This window comes from Scyliorhinus canicula, chromosome 12 (assembly GCF_902713615.1).
Source record: "Scyliorhinus canicula chromosome 12, sScyCan1.1, whole genome shotgun sequence".
NCBI lineage: Eukaryota > Metazoa > Chordata > Chondrichthyes > Carcharhiniformes > Scyliorhinidae > Scyliorhinus > Scyliorhinus canicula.
This window is the reverse complement of record NC_052157.1, coordinates 23,589,044-23,614,281: the sequence shown is the minus strand read 5'-3', so window position 1 is coordinate 23,614,281 and position 25,238 is coordinate 23,589,044. Positions and strand designations below refer to the sequence as shown.

General features: G+C 46.1%; 1 protein-coding gene across 1 annotated transcript in view; it reads right to left on the bottom strand.

The window, feature by feature from the left end:
• Positions 1-9,688: 9,688 nt before the first annotated feature.
• scg3 (secretogranin III) overlaps positions 9,689-25,238 on the bottom strand; it is a 39,985-nt gene continuing 24,435 nt past the window's right edge. Inside the window, exons 9-12 of the mRNA XM_038813370.1 lie at positions 23,002-23,085; positions 22,467-22,577; positions 12,481-12,567; positions 9,689-11,062 (exon numbers count right to left, since the gene is read on the bottom strand). Of these exons, the coding sequence (XP_038669298.1) occupies positions 10,944-11,062; positions 12,481-12,567; positions 22,467-22,577; positions 23,002-23,085 (401 nt within the window). The 3' untranslated portion in view covers positions 9,689-10,943. The remainder of the gene's footprint in view (positions 11,063-12,480; positions 12,568-22,466; positions 22,578-23,001; positions 23,086-25,238) is intronic.

The following is a 25,238-nucleotide window of genomic DNA, read 5'->3' as shown; positions in this document are numbered from 1 at the left end:
GATGACCTGCTTCTAATGACAGACACTAAGAAAGAGCACATTTTGCTTCTTGACGAATTATTAGGACTCCTTCAACAAATTGGCTGTAAAGTGAACCCCAAAAAGGCCCAGATTCTTCAGGAAAAAGTGATTTACTTAGGAACAGTAATCACACATGACAAACGTGAGATCGAGCAGAAACGAATCGACTCGATCGTCAAATTACCCCTGCCCCATAATGTCACAGCCCTCCAGTCATTTCTAGGACTGGTTGGCTACTGTAGGAATCACATCAACGGTTTTGTCACAAAGGCAGCGCCCCTATCTGAACTTCTCAAAAAGTAAGCACCATGGGATTGGCTTCCACAGCACATGGATGCCGTGGATGCAGAAAAAACACCCCTCAGCGCAGCCCCCGCATTACAGATCCACATTCCCCATACGCAATTGAAGTTGCTAGCACCGACCAAACCTTTCGGCCGTGCTCCTCCAAGAAAGGCATGATCGTTTAGGCCCCATGGCATACGCCTCCTGAGTACTAGAGCCAGTCGAGCAAGGATTTTTTACCTGCGAAAGGCACCTGCTCGCAGTTTTTTGGGCAGTTCAATACTTCGCCTACATAACAGGACTCAACCCCATCACCATTTTAACAGAGCACACCCCAACACAACTCCTCCTTGATGGCAGACTTAAGAATGGCACAGTCAGCCAAATTCGCACCCCCCGGTTAACCCTTCTCTTACAGGGACGGGACATTACAGTAAAGAGGACAAAAACACACACTTTCCTTTACACTATGCTGGCACCCCACATGAATGCAAAATCATCTCCGCTAGGCACAACACAGGACCCTTTGTACCAAAGTCAGCTCCCCCGAAACCAGGTACTACACCCCAGAGACCCCAGCCCACAGACATAGGCGCACCCCTTAGGATTTATGTGGATGGCTCCTCCACAGTTTTAAACGGAAAAATGATTACCGGTTGTGGTATATATGTAGACGCGCGTTAGAGGAGATATCCTTGAAATTGCCAGGACATTTAGGCTCACAGGCAGCAGAACTAGCAGCTGTAGCCTATATTGTAGAGCATCCCGACTCATTCCCGACCCCAGCCGACATATATTCCGACAGTTTATATGACTGCAATAGTTTGACGGAATTCCTACCCCTGTGGGAATCTAGAGGATTTGCTTCTGCAGATGGAAAACCCCTACCCTCAGCCCCATTACTCCAGCATATCCTAAAGACTGGAAATATGGGATTATTAGAGTTCGTAGCCACCATCATGCCCCCCCCCCCCCCCCCCCCCCCCCCGGTAACGTTAAGGCAGATGCCCTAGCAAAGGCAGGTTCCAGACACGGTCACTTTTGGAATCCTCCCGAGAGTGCCCCAGTACACACGGTTCAGGCCTCACAGACCAACATTCAAGATTTAGCACAGGCCCAAAAAGAAGACGCACAGCTCAGAGAAGTTTTAAAAGGCAACTTCCCAGCTCCCTACGATAAATACAAAAACGCGTTGACAACACATGACGATGTGATTTTAAAAGAAGGAATGTATGTAGTCCCCAGTCAGGACAGAAACAAAATTATTTGCCAATTCCATGACAACCACGGACATCAAGGCATAAAAGCAACCCTCACCCACCTCAGACCTCTCTGCTGGTGGCCCGATTTAAAAGCCGATTTTACAGGACGAGTGATGAAAAACGTCCTTATAATTTTCGGAATCTTCCACATTGCATGTCACCCCCAATCAAGCGGAATAGTAGAGAGAATGAATGGGACTTTAAAAGCAACCCTAAGGAAAATGATGCAAACACACAATAGCACCTGGGACACAGTTTTCCCCTTTGCACTGATGTTCATAAGAAACACGGTATCCACGTCGACAGGATACACCCCCCACACCCTCCTGACCGGACGACCCATGAAAGGGTCAGAATATTTGTTAGGACTCGATTTGGCCAGCCCCGCAGTCACCGCCCTCACCCATGAGAAAGCAGCACAACAGATTATTGAGAATGTAAAAGCAGCCCAGCTCGCTGCAGCTGTTAGGCTTGGGACACGCAAGAAGCAAAGCAAAGTTTGCTTTGACAAGACAGTACATGCCACAGAATTTGTAGTAGGGCAGCAGGTCATGCTAGCCCTACACAACCCCAGTTCATTCCTTTCCCCCAAATTTGCAGGACCCTACTCCATTTCTGATAAAGTCAGCCCCTCTGTATATAAAATCACCTATCCCAATGGCAAGTCTGCGTGGTTCCACATAAACCAGCTTATGGCTCACAGAACAACCATTCACGCCACATCTCGCTCGCAGCTGCAGATGAACATGTCCCACCCACGAATGACCTTTTCCTACCCCCCACCCAACCAGTCCAGCCCATCCTCAGATACTACTTCGACTCCACCCCCAGAGGCACGACTCCGCCTCTCCCTTCCTCTAACCAGCGGCGACATCCCCAGCACACCCCACAACACGATTACACCCCTGCACCAGGCCCCACTCCCAGCGACTCCGAACATGATTCCAGTGACCCCTTTGAGACCACGTATATTAACTCCTCTGATCCAGTCCCACCGCCCAATGATTATGGATTGCCCCCTAGCACCTCCAACCTCGACACGAAACATTGGCACCGAGATAATTCGTACAGGCTGATCCGGAATGATGAGATGGACCCCAATTCCCCCCAAGCAGCTTTGGCATGACTACTCCAGTCAAGAGTATGGCAACCGGGAGAAGATGGTGACTTCGAGTCTGACTCCCACCAAATGAACCCTTTTGCGACTCTGTTCGCTATAGAGCAATGAAGTGTCCAGATCAGGGGTGGGCAAACTACGGCCCGCGGGCCGCATGCGGCCCGCCAAAGGTATTTCTGCGGCCCACCAAGTCATTAAAAAAAAAAAAAAAAAAATTAAAAAAAAATTTTGTTTTTTTTTTTAAAATTTTTTTTTAAGGTTAATGGGGGGGGGGGGCTGTTGGGTTACTTACTGGTATAGGGTGGATACGTTGACTTGAGTAGGGTGATCATTGCTCGGCACAACATCGAGGGCCGAAGGGCCTGTTCTGTGCTGTACTGTTCTATGTTCTATATGAGGCGCCCAGAATCATAACCGGGTGAAGTAATTATTTTACTTAATATACTATGCGGCCCTTTGTGAATTGTGAATTTCTGAATGTGGCCCTTGCACGGAAAAGTTTGCCCACCCCTGGTCCAGATGATGGTAAAAAGGAACCGATGGAGCTTTACGGTGTCCTTTCTGATGGAACCTGTACGATTTCTGGTATGTTCATGTGTTACGTTAAATGTTTGCTATTGTGAATGTTGAATGTTGTATGTGCACAACGTTTTTTTTCCACGGCCCCATGCCACCACTCTTTTAACGCCCACTGGCAGTTAATGGAACACATTTGTCCGCAGACAACCGATCATAGCTGCTCTCCTGATTTGCAGGTAGCCACAAAAAAGCATCACCCACGACGATCACAAATTCTTATCATTCTTGTCCGGTCACTCAGGCAGTGGAGTAATGGCACTGGTCCCCGCCCTGCTTGAGGATCCCCACCTGGTCAGCTATGCTCGGATAGAGCATATATGGCACTGGTCACCGTCCTACCTGGGGATTCCACCCGTTCTTACCCGCCGCGGCCCATATGCACCCCATTCGGAACTTTGGTTCAAAACTCTTGTTTGTTTTACGGCGACCCTTAGGTTGCTCTCCATGTGCTATTTGCAAGCTCAAACACTGGGATGGTACACTCACCGCATCGATCGCACAGGTTGCGAGACTGCTCGCGCTGTGACAGTATTTTCTTCTCTGATGTCTTGTCCAAAAATATTTGGTTTAAAAAAAATGAGGGAGTCACAGATGGTGGCCAATTATAATGGTTAATTGCCAGACAAACATACGAGATTTTAAGCAAGATAATAACATATTATGCTTGTGTCCACAGAAATCCAGAACCACAGAAGCCTCAGGAAGACTATGGAAGAAAGAAGAGAACATGAAGACGGACATCATGGTTTACATTTGGATCTTCGCAGGATCCCTACAGTTGCACGCGGGCGCGACCCCCCTGACCCCTACCCCACAGGCCGTGAATGTTTCCCACCCCTGCCACACACTGTATCTAGAGACAGCAACTGATACACCAACCTGGTGTGAAAAGTTAATCACCTGGTATTCCCTGTCCTACGTTGTAGAAGCACTATTAGTACTTGCAATACTCTGCAGTGTCATTCAGATACTGAGACTTAGGAAATGGCGGAGGAAAGCCTCCCGCACCCCGGTATTTCAGACCCCCTATTTTCGGACATCAGCAAACCCCCCACTCTCTTTAAGTGAATTAAAGTGCATCAGTTTTTTTGTTTGTTGCTTGTTCTAATGAAAATGTAAAACTCTGTGCTTGACTGCCAAGCCAGAGAGCCCTCTGTTGCTGCTACTGTATGGTTTAAAATGTTGTACATGCTTTTCATTGATTAAGGATAGCTTAGATAAGTTAACTTAGATAGTTAGAGGTTCCCGTGTTTTTATTTTGTAATGCATGCCTGAATATCATAGCACCCCGTAGAATTTTATAATGATGTGTGTATATAAACGATTTAGGTAAAAGTTCCAATTTATAGGACAGAGTAGAGTAGAGCCTGTCCTTGCTTAGGAGGAGACCCAACTTAGGAGGAGAACCAAGAAGTTGCAGTAATATGATCTTTCACGCTTTGCGTTAAGGATCACAAGGAGGGAGTGTAGCAATCTGGGATGGCCACTTCCTGAATACAAAATGGATGCTCGCAAAGAATGTAGGGAGCTGTGGACAATGTCAGGAAAACGAGCAGGCACAGAGCCTGCATCCATATTGGAGAGACAGAATCGAAACTCTGGGTCGATTTGCATATTCATCGCCCATCTCCGGGAAACAAAGGACTAACACTCAGATATTTGATACTGTTGCAGACATCCCGGTGCCAGTTCCCCAACCGAAAGCACAAACAAAGCCAGGCCAATGGCCACCTTAGACCCACCCATTTATTGGTCAAGATTGATAACAGTGATTGAGAAGCGGCCCAATTAATTGGGGCCAAGTTTAAGGCCCGCCTAAAAGCGCGCGAAGCCCCTCCGGGTATAAGAAGGAACCCCCACGAGAGATTCGCTCTCTTGGAATTGGCTCTCAAGCGGAGAGACCCTTCCACCAGCTGCACCAGAAGCAAATAAGTCCAAGGTCAATGCTCACTACCAGACGGACGACCTTAGCTGTTCTCCTGTACCTCTTCGAACCCAACAACCTCAGATCCGAACAACGGCCATTGTTCCTCTGACTGAGTGGGCACCCGAAGTTAAGTATAGGTGTTAGCGTTAGCGATAGTTTAGTTTATGGTACTATGTGCATGAGTAAATTTTACTGTGTGTGTAAATAAATAGTATTGACTTTGAACTAACTAACTGGTGTATTGGCTCTTTGATCAATATTTGGGTTTGAACCTTGTGACGGTATCAAGAGATACCTGGTGACTCTAAGTGTAAACATAATTAGGATTAAGGAAGGCGATCATATTGACTGCCATATTTATAACCAAATAAATATAGCAACATCGGGGAGGCTGGTACGGGAATTGAACCGTGCTGCTGGCCTACCTTGGTCTGCTTTCAAAGCCAGCTCTTTAGCCCTGTGCTAAACCAGCCCCCGGGAGACAGGTTTGTGTGATGGACTGGGCAGTGTTCACAACTCGCTGAAGTTTCTTGTGGTCTTTTGGCGAATAGTTGCTGTACCAGGCTGTGATGCAGCCAGATAAGATGCTTTCTATGGTGCATCTGTAAAAGTTGGTAACAGTCTATGTAGACATGCTGAATTTCCTGAGGACGTATAGACGCTGTTCTTTCTTGGTGGTAGCATCGACATGGGTGGACCAGGACAGATTTTTGGTGAGGTGCACACCTAGGAATTTGAAGCTGTGAACCATCTCCACCTCGGCCTCGTTGATGCAGGCAGGGGTGTGTACAGTACTTTATTTCCTGAAGTCAATGACCAGCTCTTTAGTTTTGCTGGTATTGAAGGAGCAACATTGCTAACCACTGTGTTACCCTTCTCACCCGTCCCTATTTCCTTTACCTCTTCCAGCCCCACAACTGTCTAAGGACTCTGTGCTCCTCCAATTCTGTCCACTTGTGCAGCTTTGATTTTAATTTTCTACTATTGACAGCCTTGCCTTAAGCTTCCCATGCCCTAAGCTTTGGAATTTTCTCCTGAGTGCCTTTACCTCTTCTTCCTTAAGGATTTTCCTCAAAACCTACCTTATTGCCCAAATATTGAATCACTTACTATCTTCTTATCTGACTTGGTGTCCCATTCTTTGATCACGTTCCTATGGAGGGCTTTGGGACTTTTTATACATTGACGCTGCTGTATAAATGCAAGTTGTTGTTTACTCCATCTCGTGTTCCTGATTTTAAGTGTAGACTCGGCACCAATTCCTTACTGGGACATGTTTTTTAGCAAATACATTTTTGATCAACCAGGGAGCCGAGGGTTCTAAGGCCCAAGCAGGCAAGTGGAGTTAAGCCACAATCCAATCGGCCACGAATGGTGGAGCAGGCTCAAGGGACCGAATGGCCTACTCCTGCTCTTAATTCTTGAGTTCATATTTCCATTTCTGCAGAGGTTGCCTGTCTCCATTTACAAAACGCAGTCTTTGTGGTGTTTTTCTAATTAAAACAGAAAATTTCCGAATGTGTTTCAAACGAAGCCTCGATCACTCCATTGTAAGCTCAATACTCAGACGAAATTTCTGCTTCTCCAATTAATTTTATTTATTTATTATATATTTAGCGTTTCCAATTCATTTTTTCCAATTAAGGGGCAATTTAGTGTGGCCAATCCACCTACCCTGCCTGCACAGCTTTGGGTTGTGGGGGCGAAAACCACGCAAACAAAGGGAGAATGTGCAAACTCCACACGGACAGTGACCCAGAGCCAGGATTGACCCTGGGACCTCGGCGCCGTGAGGCAGCAATGCTAACCACTGCGCCACCGTGCTGCCTCCAGTTCATTCTATTGAGGGAGAAATAATACTCCAGGTGCTGGTGTGAAATAAACAAAATGTTTTTTAAAAATTAGATATAACTTTTGTGTTGTGACTCAAAGAAATAAAATAATGCTGACGGTACTTCCTTTTAAACTCTCAACTGCTACAATTCATATCTGAAGGACTTGAATTTTAAAAAAGACAATCTTTTTTTTGGATAACCTGCTTTTAAAAAAAAAATGATATAATTGTTAATGCAGTTCCTTTCAAACTTTTCTTTAAAACAGGATTTGCATGGAGTTGTGAACTTCGGCTTGCTGTCATATTCTCATTAAAATCCCAAACTTTGTCAAACCGAAGAGTACATTTTTGTTTAATGCATGTTCTTCCCTGAGAGATAATCATGGTCTGGGAGTAGAACACGTCTCATTTTGAACGTTTGTTGAATCAGACACTTCCCGACCAGGAGTAAAAGCAAAGAAAACCTCCCCCTGCCCCCTCGCTGCAGTGACAATGTTCTTTAGTGTCAACGTGGACGGGAGCATATCAGATGCACCCCTGAGGCACATGATTCATTTCCCACCAGGTCATCTGACTACATCTACCCCTTAGGGCTGATTTGGGGATAACTTTGTGCTTATGAACTGGATTGAGACGAGTCAGACCATTTTGTTTGCAGCCCTTACAACCTGCAAAGACAGGAGGTTGGATAAATGTGTCTCTATTCATGATTCGCCAAAGAATTCCTACAGTTAACTTATTTTGTACCGTTGTGTTATTTAATTATACTATATTGACAATTATGAATTGAAATCCAGTTGATTAGTGACTTGGAGGTCCCTCCACCCCTTCCCCCGACTTGTATGAACTGGAGAGCCTATTTCAAAAGGAGTGGGAAGATCATAGATACAATAATTAGGAGCGGGAGTAGGCTATTCGGCCCCCTCAAGCCTGCTCCCCCATTCAATATGATCTTGCCTGATCTGATTGGGGTTTCAACTCTACTTTCCTGTCTTCCCCCATAACCGTTGACTCCCTTGTTGATCAAAAAAATCTAACTCGATAATGTTCAATGACCCGAAGACCTCTACTGATCTCTGGTGAAGAAAATTCCACAGACTAGTGACCTGCAGAGAAAGAAATTCCCATTGCAGTCTTAAAGACTCCTAATTTTTAAACTGTGTCCTTTTGTTATAGATTTTCCCACAAGGTGAAATATCCTCCCAGCATCCACTGTCCAGTCTTGCATGTTTCAGTAAGATAATTCTTTTTTAATTCCAATGGCTATAAAGCCCAACCTGTCGAATCTTTCATCATAAAAGGGCAGCCCGGTAGCACACGTGGCTCGCACTGTGCAATGTCAAGCAGGTTCTAAACTAGAATAGAGGAACAGAGAGCCAATAAAAAATGGAGGGTGAAAGGGGATGATTCTATGTTCCCAGTGGAAAAGCTATGCTGGCTGATAGGGCAGGTCAGAGATAAATGCTGAACCCACTGTTCTATCAGTGTTGCTCCCTGCTGGAAGCACAGCTTCCCAAGATCATCCGAGCTATCTTAACTTTCTCCATTTCGGAATAGAGACTGCTGGATGTGCAATTTCACAGCACCAGGGTCCCGGGTTTGATTCCCCGGTGGGTCACTGTGTGGAGTCTGCACCTTCTCCCCGTGTCTGCGAGGGTTTCCTCTGGGTGCTCTGGTTTCCTCCCACAAGTCCAAAGATTGGTTAGGTGGATTGGCCATGCTAAATTCCCCTTAGTGTCCAAAAAGGTTAGATGGGGTTATTGGGTTATCGGAAGTGAGGGCTTAAGTGGGTCGGTGCAGACTCGATGGGCCAAATGGCCTCCTTCTGCACTGTATCTTCTGTGTATGTAAAATAACCTCTTTGTCCCAGGAATCAGCTGAGTGAACCATTTCTCAGCTTCTTCTAATGCAGTTTTTCCCTTTCTTTAGTGAGGAGACCAAAACTGCACAGTACTCCAGATGTGCTCGAGCTAAGCTACAGAAACACTTCCCTCTTATAGAACCAATCAACCATTGAGTCTGCACTGACCCTCTGAAAGAGCATGCTATGTTGGGCCACTCCCCCACCCAAGCCCCGTAGCCCCACCTAACCTGCAAATCCCTGGCCAACCTACATAACCTGCATATCTCTGGACTGTTGGAGAAAACCGGAGCACCTGACGGAAACGCACACAGACACGGGGAGAAAGTGCAAATTCCGCACAGGCCGTAACCGTTGTGCCACCGTGCTGCCCACTTATTCTTGATTCGCCTTGCAATAAACATCAACATTCCATTTGCCTGAACTTGCTTAGCAACTTTTCCTGGTTCGTGTACAAGGGCACCCAGATCCCTCTGTACCGTCGAGTTCTGCAGTCACCATTCAAATGATATACTGCTTTTCTATTCCTCCTTTCAAAGTGGACAAGTTCACATTTTCCCACACTGTACTCCATCTGTCAACTTTTTCCCCTACTCATTTAAACTTTCTAAATCCCTTTGTAGACTTTTCATGCCCTCTTGACAACTTACCTTCCGACCTATCTTTGTGTGATCAGCAAATTTAGCTGCTATAACATTTAGCTCTTCATCCTAGTCATTGATATACACTGGAAATAGTTGAGACTCTGGCACGGTTCACTCTTGTTCCAGGATAAATAGGTTTGTAAAGAAAACGCAAAACATTTTGTTTTTACACGAGTTTGAAAATTTAACAAATATTTACACTTGAACAAAATACTTTTGTGCGCTTTACTGAAAACACATGAATGGGTCCCATTTACACATACAAAGCACACAAGAACTTGCACACAACTCATTCAGGTAATCAGCTTCAACATTGCTCATTCAGATAAGTGATATATTACTGGATTTTGTGCATCTCCACCCCTCCCTCCCAATCTCTGCACGTTATTTTAGAGGAGTGTTTATTGTGGTTCAATTGATGGAGATACAAGAACATCAGAATTAGTTTGCAAAATCACTGTTCAAGCAGTGGCGAATGATGTTTCCTCTCATGTGGCTCTCATAATCTGTTACAGTAACTATGTTGTTTGGCAGGAAAAAAGCCAGCTTGTTTTGTTTTGGAACTAATATGCACTAACCAAACTATCTGGTACAGGCCATTGGCTGGCATTGAACATAAAAAGTAAAAAGAATCAGAGCCTTTAACAATTAAAAACACTTCCAGCAACTCTTGTATATTTTATATAACTACTGCCATTCATTAAAATACTTAATTAAAGGAGGTTTTAAGGGTTGATTTCAAAATTCACCAGATGACCTGTCATTGCAAGTTATTGTTTTCAGGGACATTGAGTCCCCAAGTACATAGAACTAGAAAGGAAACCCAGAATGCATAAATTGACTTTTCTGTAAATCTACCAGGGCTTACACGTATGAGATAATCACTCATTGACCAATCTGGGACATGCATCAGAGGTTGTGGACATTCTTTGAAAGATTATTAGCAAACTTTAGACATGGTTTGTTGTAATTAAGCTTTAATTGCTGTTACAGTTCCTTGTATTGAAGATGGATGTTAAGATTTGAAAGCTTCACCGCGTGCATGGCCAAGTTGCACATCCAGCAGTCTCTATTCCGAAATGGAGAAAGTTAAGTTGGCTCAGATGATCTTGGGAAGCTGTGCTTCCAGCAGGGAGCAACACTGATAGAACAGTGGGTTCAGCACTTATCTCTGACCTGCCCTATCGGCCAGCATAGCTTTTCCACTGGGAACATAGAATCATCCCCTTTTACCCTCCATTTTTTATTGGCTCTCTGTTCCTCTATTCTAGTTTAGAACCTGCTTGACATTGCAGAATAGCCAGAAAAAAAATCTATTATACACAGCCTAATATGGACTAGAAATAAGTAAAGTTGCATTGCCGGCCATTGTTGAAGGATCTGACAACCAGGAAACTAGCCTCTTGGAGAATTTCACAGACTGTTGTAAATGCGTTTGATGACGTCACCTTCTCCCTTCTCCAGGATTCCTTTCTGGATGTAGGTGTCAACTTGTTGATCAATGATGTCACGCAGCTTTTGAAGGTCATACTCTGCAACAAATTATACAACACCAATTTCAGGTCTGGGCTCACACAGTGGTCTGGATCAGGGGGTCTGCAACCTGTGGCCTCTATAGAGTTGCATGCACCTCATTAAGGACTCGTACGCAGTTCCCAATCTTGATTGATCAGACTATTGTGATGTTAATTCAATGGCTTTGTTCATTTTTTAATAAAACTTTTATCGACATGGTACTTGCGAGAAGATATTCAATTAACAACTTTTTTCTTTCAAATCCATTCATATTTTATGGAAATATGTCTCTTGTTTTTCATTCTTATTTGAGGAACAGCATTGTGACCAAATAAATTTTTGTTACAACTTTTATTCTTAAAATCGCCCACCCCTAGTCTAGGTGAAGAATAGACCGTATTTGGAAAGTGATGTATTAATAGTCACCTTAATTAAGCAGCATTTAGATCTAGCTCTCAAGGGAAAAATTCTGCCTTCTCAACAGTTTGGTCCAAATAATTAGTAATGAACAATGGCTCACTTTAAATATCTGCACCACTCGTAGGTTGTCTGACGTATGGGAAAAGTAATTATGAAATGTTGTAACTGATCATTTTTTTTATTGCCAAGAAGCCTCTTGTGTTCAAAATAAATGACGTTGGCCACCCAATTGGAACACATTAAGAGGCTGATTACGGTTGGAAATTTCTGAGAAGGAGTGGTGTTCTTTCAATTATTCGCGCTGTAAGACTTACATTATCTATGCTAATGTAAGTCTAGCATGGTTAAACGAAAGAATTAACCCACCCCCCTCCCCATTCAAAGGTGAATATGATGCTGATAGTTCAGTCTAATCAGGAATACAAATTAATTTCATTATTCATTTACAAGACATCATATATATAGTGCAAAATTAGTTGTGAATCTAATTTTTTTCCATTTTTTGAATTGGACATAATAAAATGAAGCCCTTGCTATCAATAAATCTGTCAGAATAATCTAATTTGCACAGTTGGTCTTCAACCACATAATCTCAGGGCAGCACGGTAGAACAGTGGTTAGCACTGTTGCTTCACAGCTCCAGGGTCCCAGGTTCGATTCCTGGCTTGGGTCACTGTGCGGAGTCTGCACATTCTCCCCGTGTCTGCGTGGGTTTCCTCTGGCTGCTCCGGTTTCCTCCCACAGTCGAAAGATGTGCAGGTTAGGTTGATTGGCCATGCTAAATTGCCCTTAGTGACCAAAAAGTTTAGGTGGGGTTACTGAGTATGGGGATAGGATGGAGGTAGGGTGCTCTTTCTAAGGGCTAGTGCAGACCCGATGGGCCGAATAGCCTCCTGCGCTGTAAAATCTATGCTCTATTTTTCTGTATAGGTAAGTAAAATATTCAGTGTTAGAATATTCTTATTTTTCTTTACTGCTGAAAACACATCTTAATTGCCAAAACTGTCAAATATACCTTCTCCATTTCCTTGCTTATTGTGTTTCTTCAACCATTCAATATTCTTCCTGATTGCTGAGAGATACGATTCTGTTTTGTCAAAATCTGTTGACCGACGAGGAAAAAGAGCCATTAGTTGCTGAGTAACAAGAGACGTGTGCTGATTCAAGTATTTAAAAGCAAAAGGTTATAGTGTTTGTGAAATGTTATAATGCAGTTCACATAAAACAATATATCGCAAGCCCTGCATGTTTCACCCAGTAACCAATGTGGTGTTTCGAGTGCTCAGTAATGACCAAACATGTACAGGGCTTGAACTAATGGTGAATTGGGCGCAACAAGTTTCATTTCAAGTCAGTATTTCACTACCCTTTACTCAATGCCGCTTTCAGAGATGCTCATAAATGTAGATCAAAGGACTGGCCCACACGGTGATTTAAAAGGCAAATTACCCAGACCAACAATGGTGCTGAACAGAGACACGTTAAGACCTAGACATGGAGATAGCTCCTTGCCTGCACCCAGTAGGAAGTGCTGAGGGTTAGGCTAGGAGGGCCGAAGGGCCTGTTCCTGTGCTGTATTGTTCTTTCTTTGTTCTTTACTGTATTTGTTGCAAGTAGTGACTAAAGACTTGTTAACATACAGAGGACTACAAAAACCTCTCTGACAGACATGTTCTGTAACCAGCACCATTCCTACAATAAACAGGGCACGAGCCTTCATATATATTACCATTGTATTTTACAGATAAAGAGAAAAATCACTCACTTGATAAATTGTAATATTGAAAGTACAAATACCAAACAATATGTGCAAGTATTTTTTTTAAAAGTCTTCTTACTTGCAGTAGGAGGTCTGGAATTACCTTACTTTCTAATACTCCGAACAACTGAATAAAAGGGAATATCAGTTTATTCCAGGACTGGCTTCAGCCCGCAGTGAAGAGAGGTCATGAAGCAGAAAGACACAGCCACATTTTCTATTTTAATTTAGAATAGTTTACTATTCAGTAAAACTAAACATAAAATGTGAAATGGCACAGTTCTAACTGATTGCTGCAAATTACTTTTAACATTGTGATTCTAGCTTTTTTCATTATCAACATCCTTGTGTTTACATTTGGTGCTGCTGTAATTTACAATATTTTGTTCCACCTTCTTCCATATGCAACATGCTTCCTTTGGGTTTTGAGCTGGGAATGTCATTTTGTCCTCAAACATTTCTTAAAAGGCTACAGTGACCTTCTAGTTACTGCAATAGAACATATTTTGTTCATTGAGCAGTTGGTGAACATCTCGGGGGATTATGTAGAGTGCAGCTAATAGGTCTGTGGCTTAGATCAGCCATAAGCAGAATTCCAAGTCTGGTTTGAAGCTAGTATTTTTGCTTTCTAGCTAGTGTACAGTGACTATTGCAAACAGCCTCAAATAATAATGCAGTGGGTGTTACTTCAGATCAAAAACAGCGGTAGTTAATGCTATTATCCTCATTTGAAATGGAACCTTTTATCCACAAACGATAATTTTTTGATAATAATCTTTATCGTCACAAGTAGGCTTACATTGCAATGAAGTTACTGTGAAAAGCCCCTAGTTGCCACATTCCGGCGCCTGTTCGTGTACACAGAGGGAGCATTGAGAATTTCCAAATTACCTAACAGCACGTCTTTCAGGACTAGTGGGAGGAAACCGGAGCACCCGGAGGAAACCCATGCAGACACGAGGAGAAAGTGCAGACTCTGCACAGACAGTGACCCAGCCGGGAACCTGGGACCCACTAGTGCTGCGAAGCCACAGTGCTAACCATTGTGCGGCCTCGTGATCACTCATATTAGAGAACATGCTTAATGTTCATCTTCATTCACCATGCGATTTAAAAACATGCTTGACAAATGTAGGCAATAAATTACAATCCTTAAATAGTGATTTTTTTCAACCATTGCTCTGGCAAGAGTGCAATTTAACAGACAAATTTTTAAGTGTCATTTTGGGCGCGTTTGCTGGGATGTTTCTCGACAGTCGCGAGGGCGAGATAGCGGCCCATATTTAACGGCGAGACCAGACACCTTGTTCCCCCGAGGGGGTCGGAGGACCTGCAGCAGGGTCACCAATACTGCCTGGGAGGCAGCGGCAGTAGTGGTCATTGTGGGCAGCATGACCAGGAGGTCCAGCGTCCAATGTCGGAAGAAGACCAACGACTTCCACCGAGCTGCAAGGATAAGCTCCCACCTCTCTCCTGGCATCATTTCCACCTGCCGCCCCTCAAATTCCCAACTCCCCCCTCCACAAATCACTCACTGACACCTCGCATCCTCACCACATCCGACCCTTGGGCTTGTTCCTCAGCACACCCTGGCACCCACCAGCACAACCCCTTCATGGCCAGTTGTGGTGCCCAAATATACCACTTTGCCACTTGCTATAGACCCTCACTGATCCATCAATCACGGCTCATAAAGCCCTCCCTTTGTCCCTGCAGGAGAAGATAGTACATAATAAGCGGGAAAGGGCCAAGACGAGGGTCGGCATGCCAGAGATCCAAGTCCTCAACCCCTATGAGGACAGGCCCTGGAGATCACGGGGTTGACCGAGGAGAGAGAAGTCACTGACAGCGAGGTTGGCCTGCACCGCAGAGGTGAGGACCCACTGCCCCATCACCCAGATGACCTGTCTCAAGTGAGTTGTTCATGTCAGACAAAATGATCCTTCCCTCTCACTGACCACATATCCCTTCTCTTACAACGCAGAGACACACACCTTGGTGGGTACCATTAATGGAAAAGCTTCTGGGGCACAATCTGCTGGGAACCACATGGTCGCTGATGCACGTAAGGTGGAGGCAGGAACATTCAAGGGAGTCGGCAGTCTGCTGGAACCCAGAACTCCGCTGAGCCACAGTCAGAGGCCATGCATCTGGACAAGGGTCTCCCTGCGCTGATGCAGATGCTCGGACATGGCTGTCAGATTCGGGAGGGGATGTCAGCAACATTCCAATGAGTCCCAAAGGCTATGGGCACAGGAGATGATGCCAGCAATGCATGGCACTGAGGCCAACAGTGCTCGAGTGGTGACCGCAGTGGAAAACCTACAGCACAAGGTCAGCATCTTGAGTGGTGGTCTCCAAGGTGGTCTCTTAAGGGCAGCACGGTAGCATAGTGGTTAGCACTGTGACTTCACAGCGCCAAGGTCCCAAATTCGATTGCCCGCTGGGTCACTGTGCAGAGCCTATACGTTCTCCCCGTGTCTGCGTGGGTTTCCTCCGGGTGCTCCGGTTTCCTCCCACAGTCCAAAGACATGCAGGTTAATTGGATTGGCCATGCTGAATTGCCTTTAGTGTCCAAAAAAGGTTAGGAGTGGTTATTGGGTTACGGTGATAGGGTGGAAGTGAGGACTTAAGTGGGTCGGTGCAGACTCGATGGGTCGAATGGCCTCCTTCTGCACTGTATGTTCTATGTCTATGTAAAGCATGACTCAGTCTGACGGCCATGGCTGAAGGCCTCAACACCATGTCCTAGTCGCTGAGGGACATGTAGATGGACATTGCTGAGGCACTGCAGGTTATGTCCCAGTCACTGAGGGACGTGTCCCAGACACAGGTGACACTGCCGGAATACTGCAGAGTGTGGCCCAGTCACTGAGGAGCATTGCTGAGGGCATCGACACCATGGGGCAGACAATGGGGAGCAGCCAGGACTAGCCGGGCCAGATGAGCACCAGAGTCCTCTGGTGTTCACCCCAGCTGTCCCTCCATCCCATGGATACTCCCAGGGCCCTATGGGTACCTTCAGGGAGGAGGAAGCGCTGGAGGCCAAATGGGGCCTGCCACCAAGGTGACGACGGGAGCCCAGTTCTTCCAAATCCTCCCCCTCCTGGCACTGCAACACCTCAAAGGCAGCGGGCAGAATGGGTGGGAAGGCAAAGCCAGTGACACTGATAAGTCGGCCAGGCCCCCCTGGCTCCAGACCCTCCAGAGGACATCCGCCAAAGGCATCAAAGGCCACAGGGCGTGGAAAGCAGCAGGCTGCCTCCACCTCTTGATGTGCATTCTGGGGACACACCTAGATGTAGCAGTAGACCACGAAAGATCAAAATGAGTGAAGAGCACTGAGTGGGCACTTGGTTGGGGGGGGGGGGGGGCACTATGTGTAGCAAGGGGGAATGGAAATATTCAATGTTTGCTATTAAAACGTGTTACACCTGATACATATGAAGCCTCTCACGTTAATCTTCAAAGCAAGCCTGCTTGCACCTCTACCCCCTATTGCCCTTCATTCCCCCTACTCCCTGTCCCCCTGGCACAGTGGTTCAAGATCAAATACCCCCGATGCAGACCCTATTCAGAGGATGAGTGTGAGCGCGCTGCCAGCAGAAAGACGAGACAGAATTTGGCATAAACTGAGGCGCACCAGAGCTTTCCTCACAGTGATTGTCACTCTCCTGCCTTCTGTATTGATCCGCTGACAGTGTCGATACAGGTCCATCACCCTGGGGTGATGTTACACAGATGCTGGGAGTGTGGAATAGTGTAGTTGGGGGGGGGGGGGGGGGGGGGGGGGAAATGGGGGGGGGGGAAGGAGGGGAATTATGGGGGAGAAGGAGGGGAATGGGTAGGGGAGAGGGTGAGCTTACGGACAAAGAATTGGGTGAGGAAGAGGGCCTCTCTGGCCCTCCGCGCATGCCGGACTGGAGACAGTGGTCGCACATGAGTTGAACATTCAGGGAGTGGAACGCCTTCCTGTTGATGAAGGGCACTCCCTGATACCTTGGTGCACGCAAGGCGACTTGATGGCCATCAATGACCCCCTGGACCTGGGATATCCCAGTGATGGCAGAGAATCCTGCAACCCGGACATCTTGGTGGGCTTGGTCCACCTCAAAGTTGATAATAGTTTGCTACCTGGGCAGAGAGGGCATCCGTGATCTCGTGGATGCACTTATGGGCTGTAGCTTGGGAAATGCCGCAGAAGTCTCCGCTCAAGCCCTGGAATTGAGCTGGTTACATAAAGGTTCAGGGCTGTAGTGGGCATCACGGCCACCAGGAGCTGGTGTCCTCCTCCTCGAGGACGTGGCACCGGTACCGCACTGTCTCTTTGTTGAGACGGAGTCTCCTGCGGCACATGCTGTCTGTCATCGCCTCGAAAGACTAACGACACCGTTGGCCGTCGCTGGCGTCCAACTCTGAGTTCCTCCGCGGCCAAATGGGCGGCTGGGTCGTCAGGGTATGCAGCGCGTATGGTGCGTGCCACCTCCAGCCTTTGTCAACGCTGCTGCCATCTCCGGCGTCCAGCCACCTAGGCTTCCACCAGCTCTGTGAGGACAGCCTCTGCGGGACTGACTTAACGAGCCATTTTATTATACCTTTAAGGAATTGGAGAAGGAGAGACCAACAATCAGTTAGGGCTTCCACTCGGGGAGCCCCAAATCCCTCAATCCTCCCCCATCCTTACGTGTCCCGCCTTCTCTCAGAGTGCCATCCAGCGAGCCAGTTGTGCTGGAGAACCTCGCTCTGCACACACACCCGGCCACATCAGGAGCCCCTGGACCCCAGCACTGGAGAAGCAGTGCTGCATGCCTGAAATGCAACTAGCTCCTCACCTCATCAGTTCTAGCTTCACATTTTTAAAAAGTAGTACTAAACAGCAGCCCATGTGATTTCTCGCTGCGGAGTCGGTTAATTCCCAGGAGGCCGTTACATTAAACTTCAATCACGCCAAAGAGATGGAAGTTAATGCAAATTGGGGTTAATGACATCTTGCAATATTTGGGCGCGATCCAGAAATTGTCATCAGGAGCAGGCTGGTTGGATAGCAAACTGATTTGTGGATTTTAGCCTTTCCCGCTATTTAAACAGTGCTCCCAGTACCGCGCCACTTGCAATGGGGTGGTTAAATCATGACCAATAACTCTTTGTTTTCTGCAAAACCATATTGTCAAAAGATCCTGTGGATAACAGCTGTGTGATAGTAGTGAAAAAGTGACACACATAATCAGAAATTACATCACTGAAAATGCGCAGTAGCCCAATAGCATTTGCAAAAAGAATTGGCTGGTTTTCAATAAAGATCCTCTGTCAAGATGCTGACTGATCTGTGTAATATTCAGGATTTTTTTATTTCAGCCCTCTGGTGTCTCGATTTAACAACGTGAGAAGTCTTACAACACCAGGTTAAAGTCCAACAGGTTTGTTTCAAAAACTAGCGTTTGGAGCACTGCTCAGATTCACCAGAGGAAGGAGCTGCGCTCCGAAAGCTAGTGTTTGAAACAAACCTGTTGGACTTTAACCTGGTGTTGTCAGACTTCTTACTGTGCTCACCCCAGTCCAATGCCGGCATCGCCTCATCATCAATTTAACAAGGCAAATAGAAGACGAAAATAATTGATCCATCTTTTTAAAATGTTTAATAATTGTAAAACCCACTCATTCGGGTGTACGGGGACAGGGCTTAAGTGGGTCGGTGCAGACTTGATGGGCGAATGGCCTCCTTCTGCACTGTATGTTCTATGTATTCTCTGCAAATTTCTAACAATTGAAGTGGAGTTCAGTTAGCCAGTAGCTATGACACGATTTTAACTCCACTGCCCAATTTCTTTCCATGCATTCCATTTATTCCTCAAAATGCGCCAATCCACACCAACTTCAAGAACGATGACAATCCTTGCCAGAGCTGCTAAAAGGTTTGTGAATAAACTTGAATAAACCATTCGGAAATTTGGATCTTTTGGCTGGTACATGAAAACCAGCCTTAGGCACCAATTTCACATTGGAGATTGCTCCAATTATACAATCAAACCTCAATCTTGATAATCCTTCAAGGTGTGAAGGAAAAGCTGCTCAGGCAATGATCCAGCACGTTGATTGCTTTGGCAGGTGATTTACAATCTACCCCTTTCATGAACCGCCTCACCCATTTAAACTAATCGCCAAAGTAATAATAATCGCTTACTGTCACAAGTAGGCTTCAATGAAGTTACTGTGAAAAGCCCCTAGTCGCCGCATTCCAGTGCCTGTTCGGGAGGCTGGTACGGGAATTGAACCCGCGCTGCTGCCTTGTTCTGCATTACAAGGCAGCTGTTTAGCCCACGGTGCTAAACCAGCCCGTAATCGAGCAAAGCTCGAAATATTCATCCATTGCCAAATATTTGGCACACCAGCCTTGACAGTTGAAGAGAAATCTAATTACACATGGGAATCAAAATGGATCTAGATATCCCTAAAGTCAACTTTAAAATTCAATCGCAAATCTTAAAAGACATTTAACCTTTTCTGCTGTCTGATCTGGAACTTGGCTCCACATCTGTATGAATTCAACAGCTTGTGAACATGAATTACCACAGGATTATTGGGAGGAGTGTTTACTTGCCACGCCTCTGAGAGAGGGTCTCTCTGCATGCTGTGGAGATTTTCGATCTGTCAAGTTCCCCACCCTGAGGCAAACCTGACGGTCACCGGATTGGCTTCGAACTGGGTGGGGAGCACTCCAGAGAAGGAGTGAGTCCAGGTACGTCCTTGATTCTTTGGGAGTGTGATCTTGGGGACGCCGGACCATTTCCAAGTAGGGGAGGAGGGAGATATTGGGCTGGATTCTCCATCTGGTCTTATGACCATAAAGTCGACGCCACCCCCGCATTGATCCTCTGTCCGGTAGGGGCTAGCAACCGCGCAGCGTAAAGCCCCCTTTTACCGCCTGGAATGACCGGGTCCGTGGCCACGCATGCGCACGTGGCATCCGTGACGTGCAACACGGTGCCAGCTGTGCGTGGACCCGGCCTGCCAAAAATTGCCCCACTGTAATCAGCCCAGCCACCCCCCACCAGCCCTCCCACCCCTGCCGAAGTCCCCCCCTGCCAGTGGAACAGCTCCCCCCGACTGTGGCGGCGCTAGACTCAGTCCGCAGCCGCCACGCGAGGTCCCGAACGTTTTGAGCACACGCGGGCGACACCCTTGGGGACTCGGCCCATCGGGGGCGGAGCATCGGGGGGTAGGCCTTAGGTGACGTCCTGAGGTCGTCCATTTGCCGTGCGGTGTACTGCCCGAGTACGCTGCTTTTGAGGGGGCGGAGCATTACAAAAATGGCAGCACCCCCGATTCCGGCATAAACGTGAATTCTCCGGCTGATCGCCAAACACGATTTCGGAAATCGCTGAATCCAGCCCATGATTCCTGAACTTGGGAGTTGGGCTGGTTGTGTGGGGAGGAGGCGGGGAGAATGTTTGCTCCCAAGGTGTTTCTAATCTTGGAAGGGGAGGAGGGGTGATAGTTTCTATGGTAAGGGTGTCTCATTATGGATGTGTGTGTGGTCTAATTTGCCTTTCACCTGCACCGGATCCCACCCACGTTAAAAATCCCCCATAGAATGATACTGCAAAGACGGAGTACATTCCACTCGATGTTGTACGCATGAGACACTCTGATATTTTGTCCTGGCTTCTCAGAGTCTGACGTGCCGGGCACTCTGAGAATCATTCCTAATAGAGCAGTTAGTGAATGATATATTAATTCATCTGTCGCTTTCCAAGAAGCCTTGGGACAGGCAGTGGAAGATATCTCAAGTGTGTGTTAGCAACGTCATGGAAGCAAGGTTCGGAACATAATATTCTTGAGATCTTTTTGACTGAAGTAATTCACAATGATGAAGGAGCAGTGCTCCGAAAGCTAGTGATCCCAAACAAACCTGTTAGACTTTAACTTGGTGTTTTAAGACTTTTTACTGTGCCCACCCCAGTTCAACACCAGCATCTCCACATCATCTTTTCCATTGATGCATTGAGAAGAATATCAGTATGAGATTGGTGAAGTAATGGTGCAAATCAAAGTGTGAAACGTTGCTTCCTCAGACTGCTACTCATGTCCGAGTTGAAAGATCTACACTTCCTTTCAACCTCCAGTTTGCAGGTTGTGTGTGATGGTTCAGTGCGCAACACCCAAGAAAACAGCAAAGTATTGGCCTCTTTGATTTAATGGCGGACGTACTTCCCTGCTCCTCCATAATGCTGGTATATAAGGGGTGGGGGACAGGCAATGGAGAGGGAATTCTTTCAAATGACTATGTTATATGCTGTCCAGCAGCCCAGTTCAGAACTTCTTAATGTCCTCTGTTGTACAATTCTGTCAGCCCTGGGACTTTCACACACAATGGGCTGAATCATCCAATCCCTGACGCCGAAATAGCGTTCGGTAATGGGACAGAGAATCCATGATGACGCCAAAATCGGGGACGACGCCACTTTCGTGATGCTCTGCCCCTTGAAAAGTGCTGCTGCATCCACGGCCTCAGGCCATTGCCTGAGGCCCGCCTCGGGATGCTCCGTACCCGACTGGCCGAGTTCCCGACGGCATGACACGTGTGCCCTTGCCCATTGTGAACTCAGCGTGCGGACACAGTCAAGTGCCGCCACAGTCGGGGGAGGGCCGATCTGCGGGCAGGGAGGGCTTTATTCGAGGCTGATGCATTGTGAGGGGGGGGGGTGCAGTTGGAGATGCGTGAGCTGGCCGAAGGGGAGGAATATTTTTGCGATCCAGGCTGTGCCCGTCATTAAGCACAGCACGGCATGGCCGCTGCCCTGGATCCGACAATGCTCTGGGCCGTATCGACAGCTAGAGCTGGGAGCTCTACACTGCCTGGCTGCTAGCCCCCCTTCCTGGCGTAAAACACCACCATTTTCACATCGGCGTGGGGACTTAGTCTCCCAAACAGAGAATCCAGCCCAATATTTTGGTCAGGTGTTGAGTGAACATTTGGCTTTCTCCCCAACCTAACTGCTGCACTCCAATATCAGGCTTGTTATATAGATACTAATATTTTGCCACTGTATCGCACACCACTGATTTAACGGGATTCCAAAATATATTCCACTTTGCTGCTAATTTGGATTCGCGATTTCCTGCGAAATTGTTCCCTGTTGAGGACATGAATAGGCATAAGGACAGCATATTGTTCTCACTTATTCATTCACTACAAAGAGAATGTCACTTCTCGTTAAAGAGATTAATTGTGAACTTTTTACCTTTAGAATTTTCTGCTTTGTCTATTTCTTTTGTGGAGTCCTCAGAACTTGCAGCCTCTTTCTGCAGCTTTCCAAAATTATTCTTTGTGCTGTCTACATCCTCACTTCTACCTGCAGAAAACAAACCTTAATTTAATATGAGACAATGAATAATTTGTACAGAATTTATATCCCTGGCAGGGGATATGATTGTTTCAATTTAATTGTATGTGCGTGTAATTCCCAGCTGTACCTTGATGGAACCATCAATTCACCAGACACGTGTTTCTGATGTAAATCTAGGCTTTAATCGACTTACTTCAGAGCCAGCCTGTTACCTGTCGATGAACTCGTAGTGACCCAGGCTGACTCTGGACACGGGTACTTATACAGCTGCACTAGGGGGAGGAGTCGTGGGCGGAACAAAGGGTGGAGCCCAGTACAAGTTCCTAGGTGCTCCCAGCGCTACTCCCCCTAGTGGTAGGACAACGCTACTGCGCTTACAACAACAGTGTGAATTACGTATATATTAACATATATTACATTCACCACATACCTGCTGCTTCCTTACTCATGGGATAGGCCTTGGCTTTGCCAAGCTTGTTCTTTGTCTGCACGGCTATCATTGCATCCAAATTCTCTGCAGGAAAAACAGACAAAAGTCCAAACTGAGCCCCACTTTTTTTCAAACCATGTATAAACATATTCTCCAAGGTTATGAGTTGGTTTGAGTAATTTAGTTTGTTTCTGGTTGAAAACCAGCCCTTTTCAAATCTTTTTCCTTTCTCTTTCCTTCCTCACAAACAATTCCTTTCCTGTAACCCTGCGGTAATATGTAAATAACAAAATCCAAACAAGTAAACTTGTCAACTCTTCGGTAACATTCCCTCATTCGGGTTCATCTGATATTGGCCTCACCTTGACTGCACCTTGCCCAAACTTTCAGGAATAACCAACCTAACCTTACCTTGACCCCACGTGATTGATGCAGTAAGCTGATCCAGATGGACACTCCAAGCTCCCGGTTAATACTCAAAATGTCCAGAATGCAGACTTATCTCTGATGCTGCAACCTCAGATGCACTGATTATACAACAGACAAGCTTCTCCCGATAACAGATTACACTGATGTCCCTTTCAACAACAGATGTTCAAGTCTCCAGAGAAAAACCATTCCGACATTGCAGATTTCAAATAGTGGCGTCCATTTTATCATTTGTCCTCCTTCCTCCTAAAGATATACTTCCCGGCTCGAATGAAAGATGCTGTGTGTACATGTATGTGAAAAGTAAATGTAAAGTCATCATAGTCCCAGATAGCCACAGGCTGCTCGCCCCTTTGAGGGGGAGAGCTGACTGGTGGTGATTTATTATAGAATCATACAATTTACAGTGCAGAAGGAGGCCATTAGTCCCAGCAGGTCTGCACCAGTCCTTGGAAAGGGCACACTACTTAAACTCACACCTCCACCCTATGCCCGTAAGCCAGTAACCCCATCTAACCTTTTGGACACTGATGTGACCATCAATTCACGAGACACGTGCTTTAGGATGTGAACAGTGGTTTTAATCAACTTACAACAGAGCCAGCCTGTAACACGATGAACTCCAGATGAACTGGTGGCTGGCTCTTCGGCATCATCCTTTATACGTCAGTCTAGGGCGAGGAGCCGTGGGTGGAGCCCAAGTACAAACTCCTGTACATTCCCAGTGGAACTCCCCCTAGTGGTAGGGCAACACAACTGCTCGTATGTCGAGCTTGCAGTGACATGGTATAATATATATTAGTGTGAATTACATTCACCACAGACACAAGGGCAATTTAGCATGGCCAATCCACCTAACCCGCACACTTTTGGACTGTGGGAGGAAACCGGAGCACCCGGAGGAAACCCATGCAGACACGGGGAGAAAGTGCAAACTCCACACAGACAGTCACCCAAGGCCGGAATTGAACCCGGGACCCTGGAGCTGTGAGGCAGCAGTGCTAACCACTGTGCCACTGTGCCACCCCCAATTTAACCTGAGGATCACCGCGCCTCCGGCAAGGGGCAAGGTTGAGAAGGCGGGAAGAATCTCATGTATGTATCTGAATGATGAACTGCAGATTTCCATTTCTTAGTTTATGTTAAAGGAATTGATATTTAATTTACTATATATAATGTACAATGCAAATTAAATGTAAATGCAGTTAATTATTACAAACCAGTTCACAGCTGTCGACAAATAAATGGTGATGAGATAGCTAGACAGTTCCTCACCTTCATTTTTACACCTCACTTTTCATCGTGGGGCTAACGGCACGAGTAAATTAGTTCAATTTAGAAACTGCCAGCGTAAATTACATTGCTACAAATTGAAATTAAAGCTCCTGTTTGAAAGCAGACCGTTCAAGCACCTAATCACAGCTGAATCTCATTCGTTGCTCAGCATCAACTGAATCCTAAGTAGTCGCACGGTCTGGACATAAATGGAGGCACAGTATCTAAGCAACTAAGGCTTTTATCTGTTGATTCCTGTAGAATCGTACAACACCGTCACTTTAGTTCCTATAGCAACTCACATCCCATGAAGTGAGCATTTAGCTGAGCGTTTAGTATTTGCAGTCCCATTGTTGATCTTGCTCACTTTTATCAAACGTCTCTTGAGTACTTTATTGGAATGCTTTGATTGTCATGACCAATATTATTCCTGTTCCTTAACTACAAGGTAGATTTCCAAAGATTACTGCGTGTTGCTTTTTACTTTTGTCAATTTTCTTGTTTTGCTGGAATGTGCTTATCTGTATATTCAT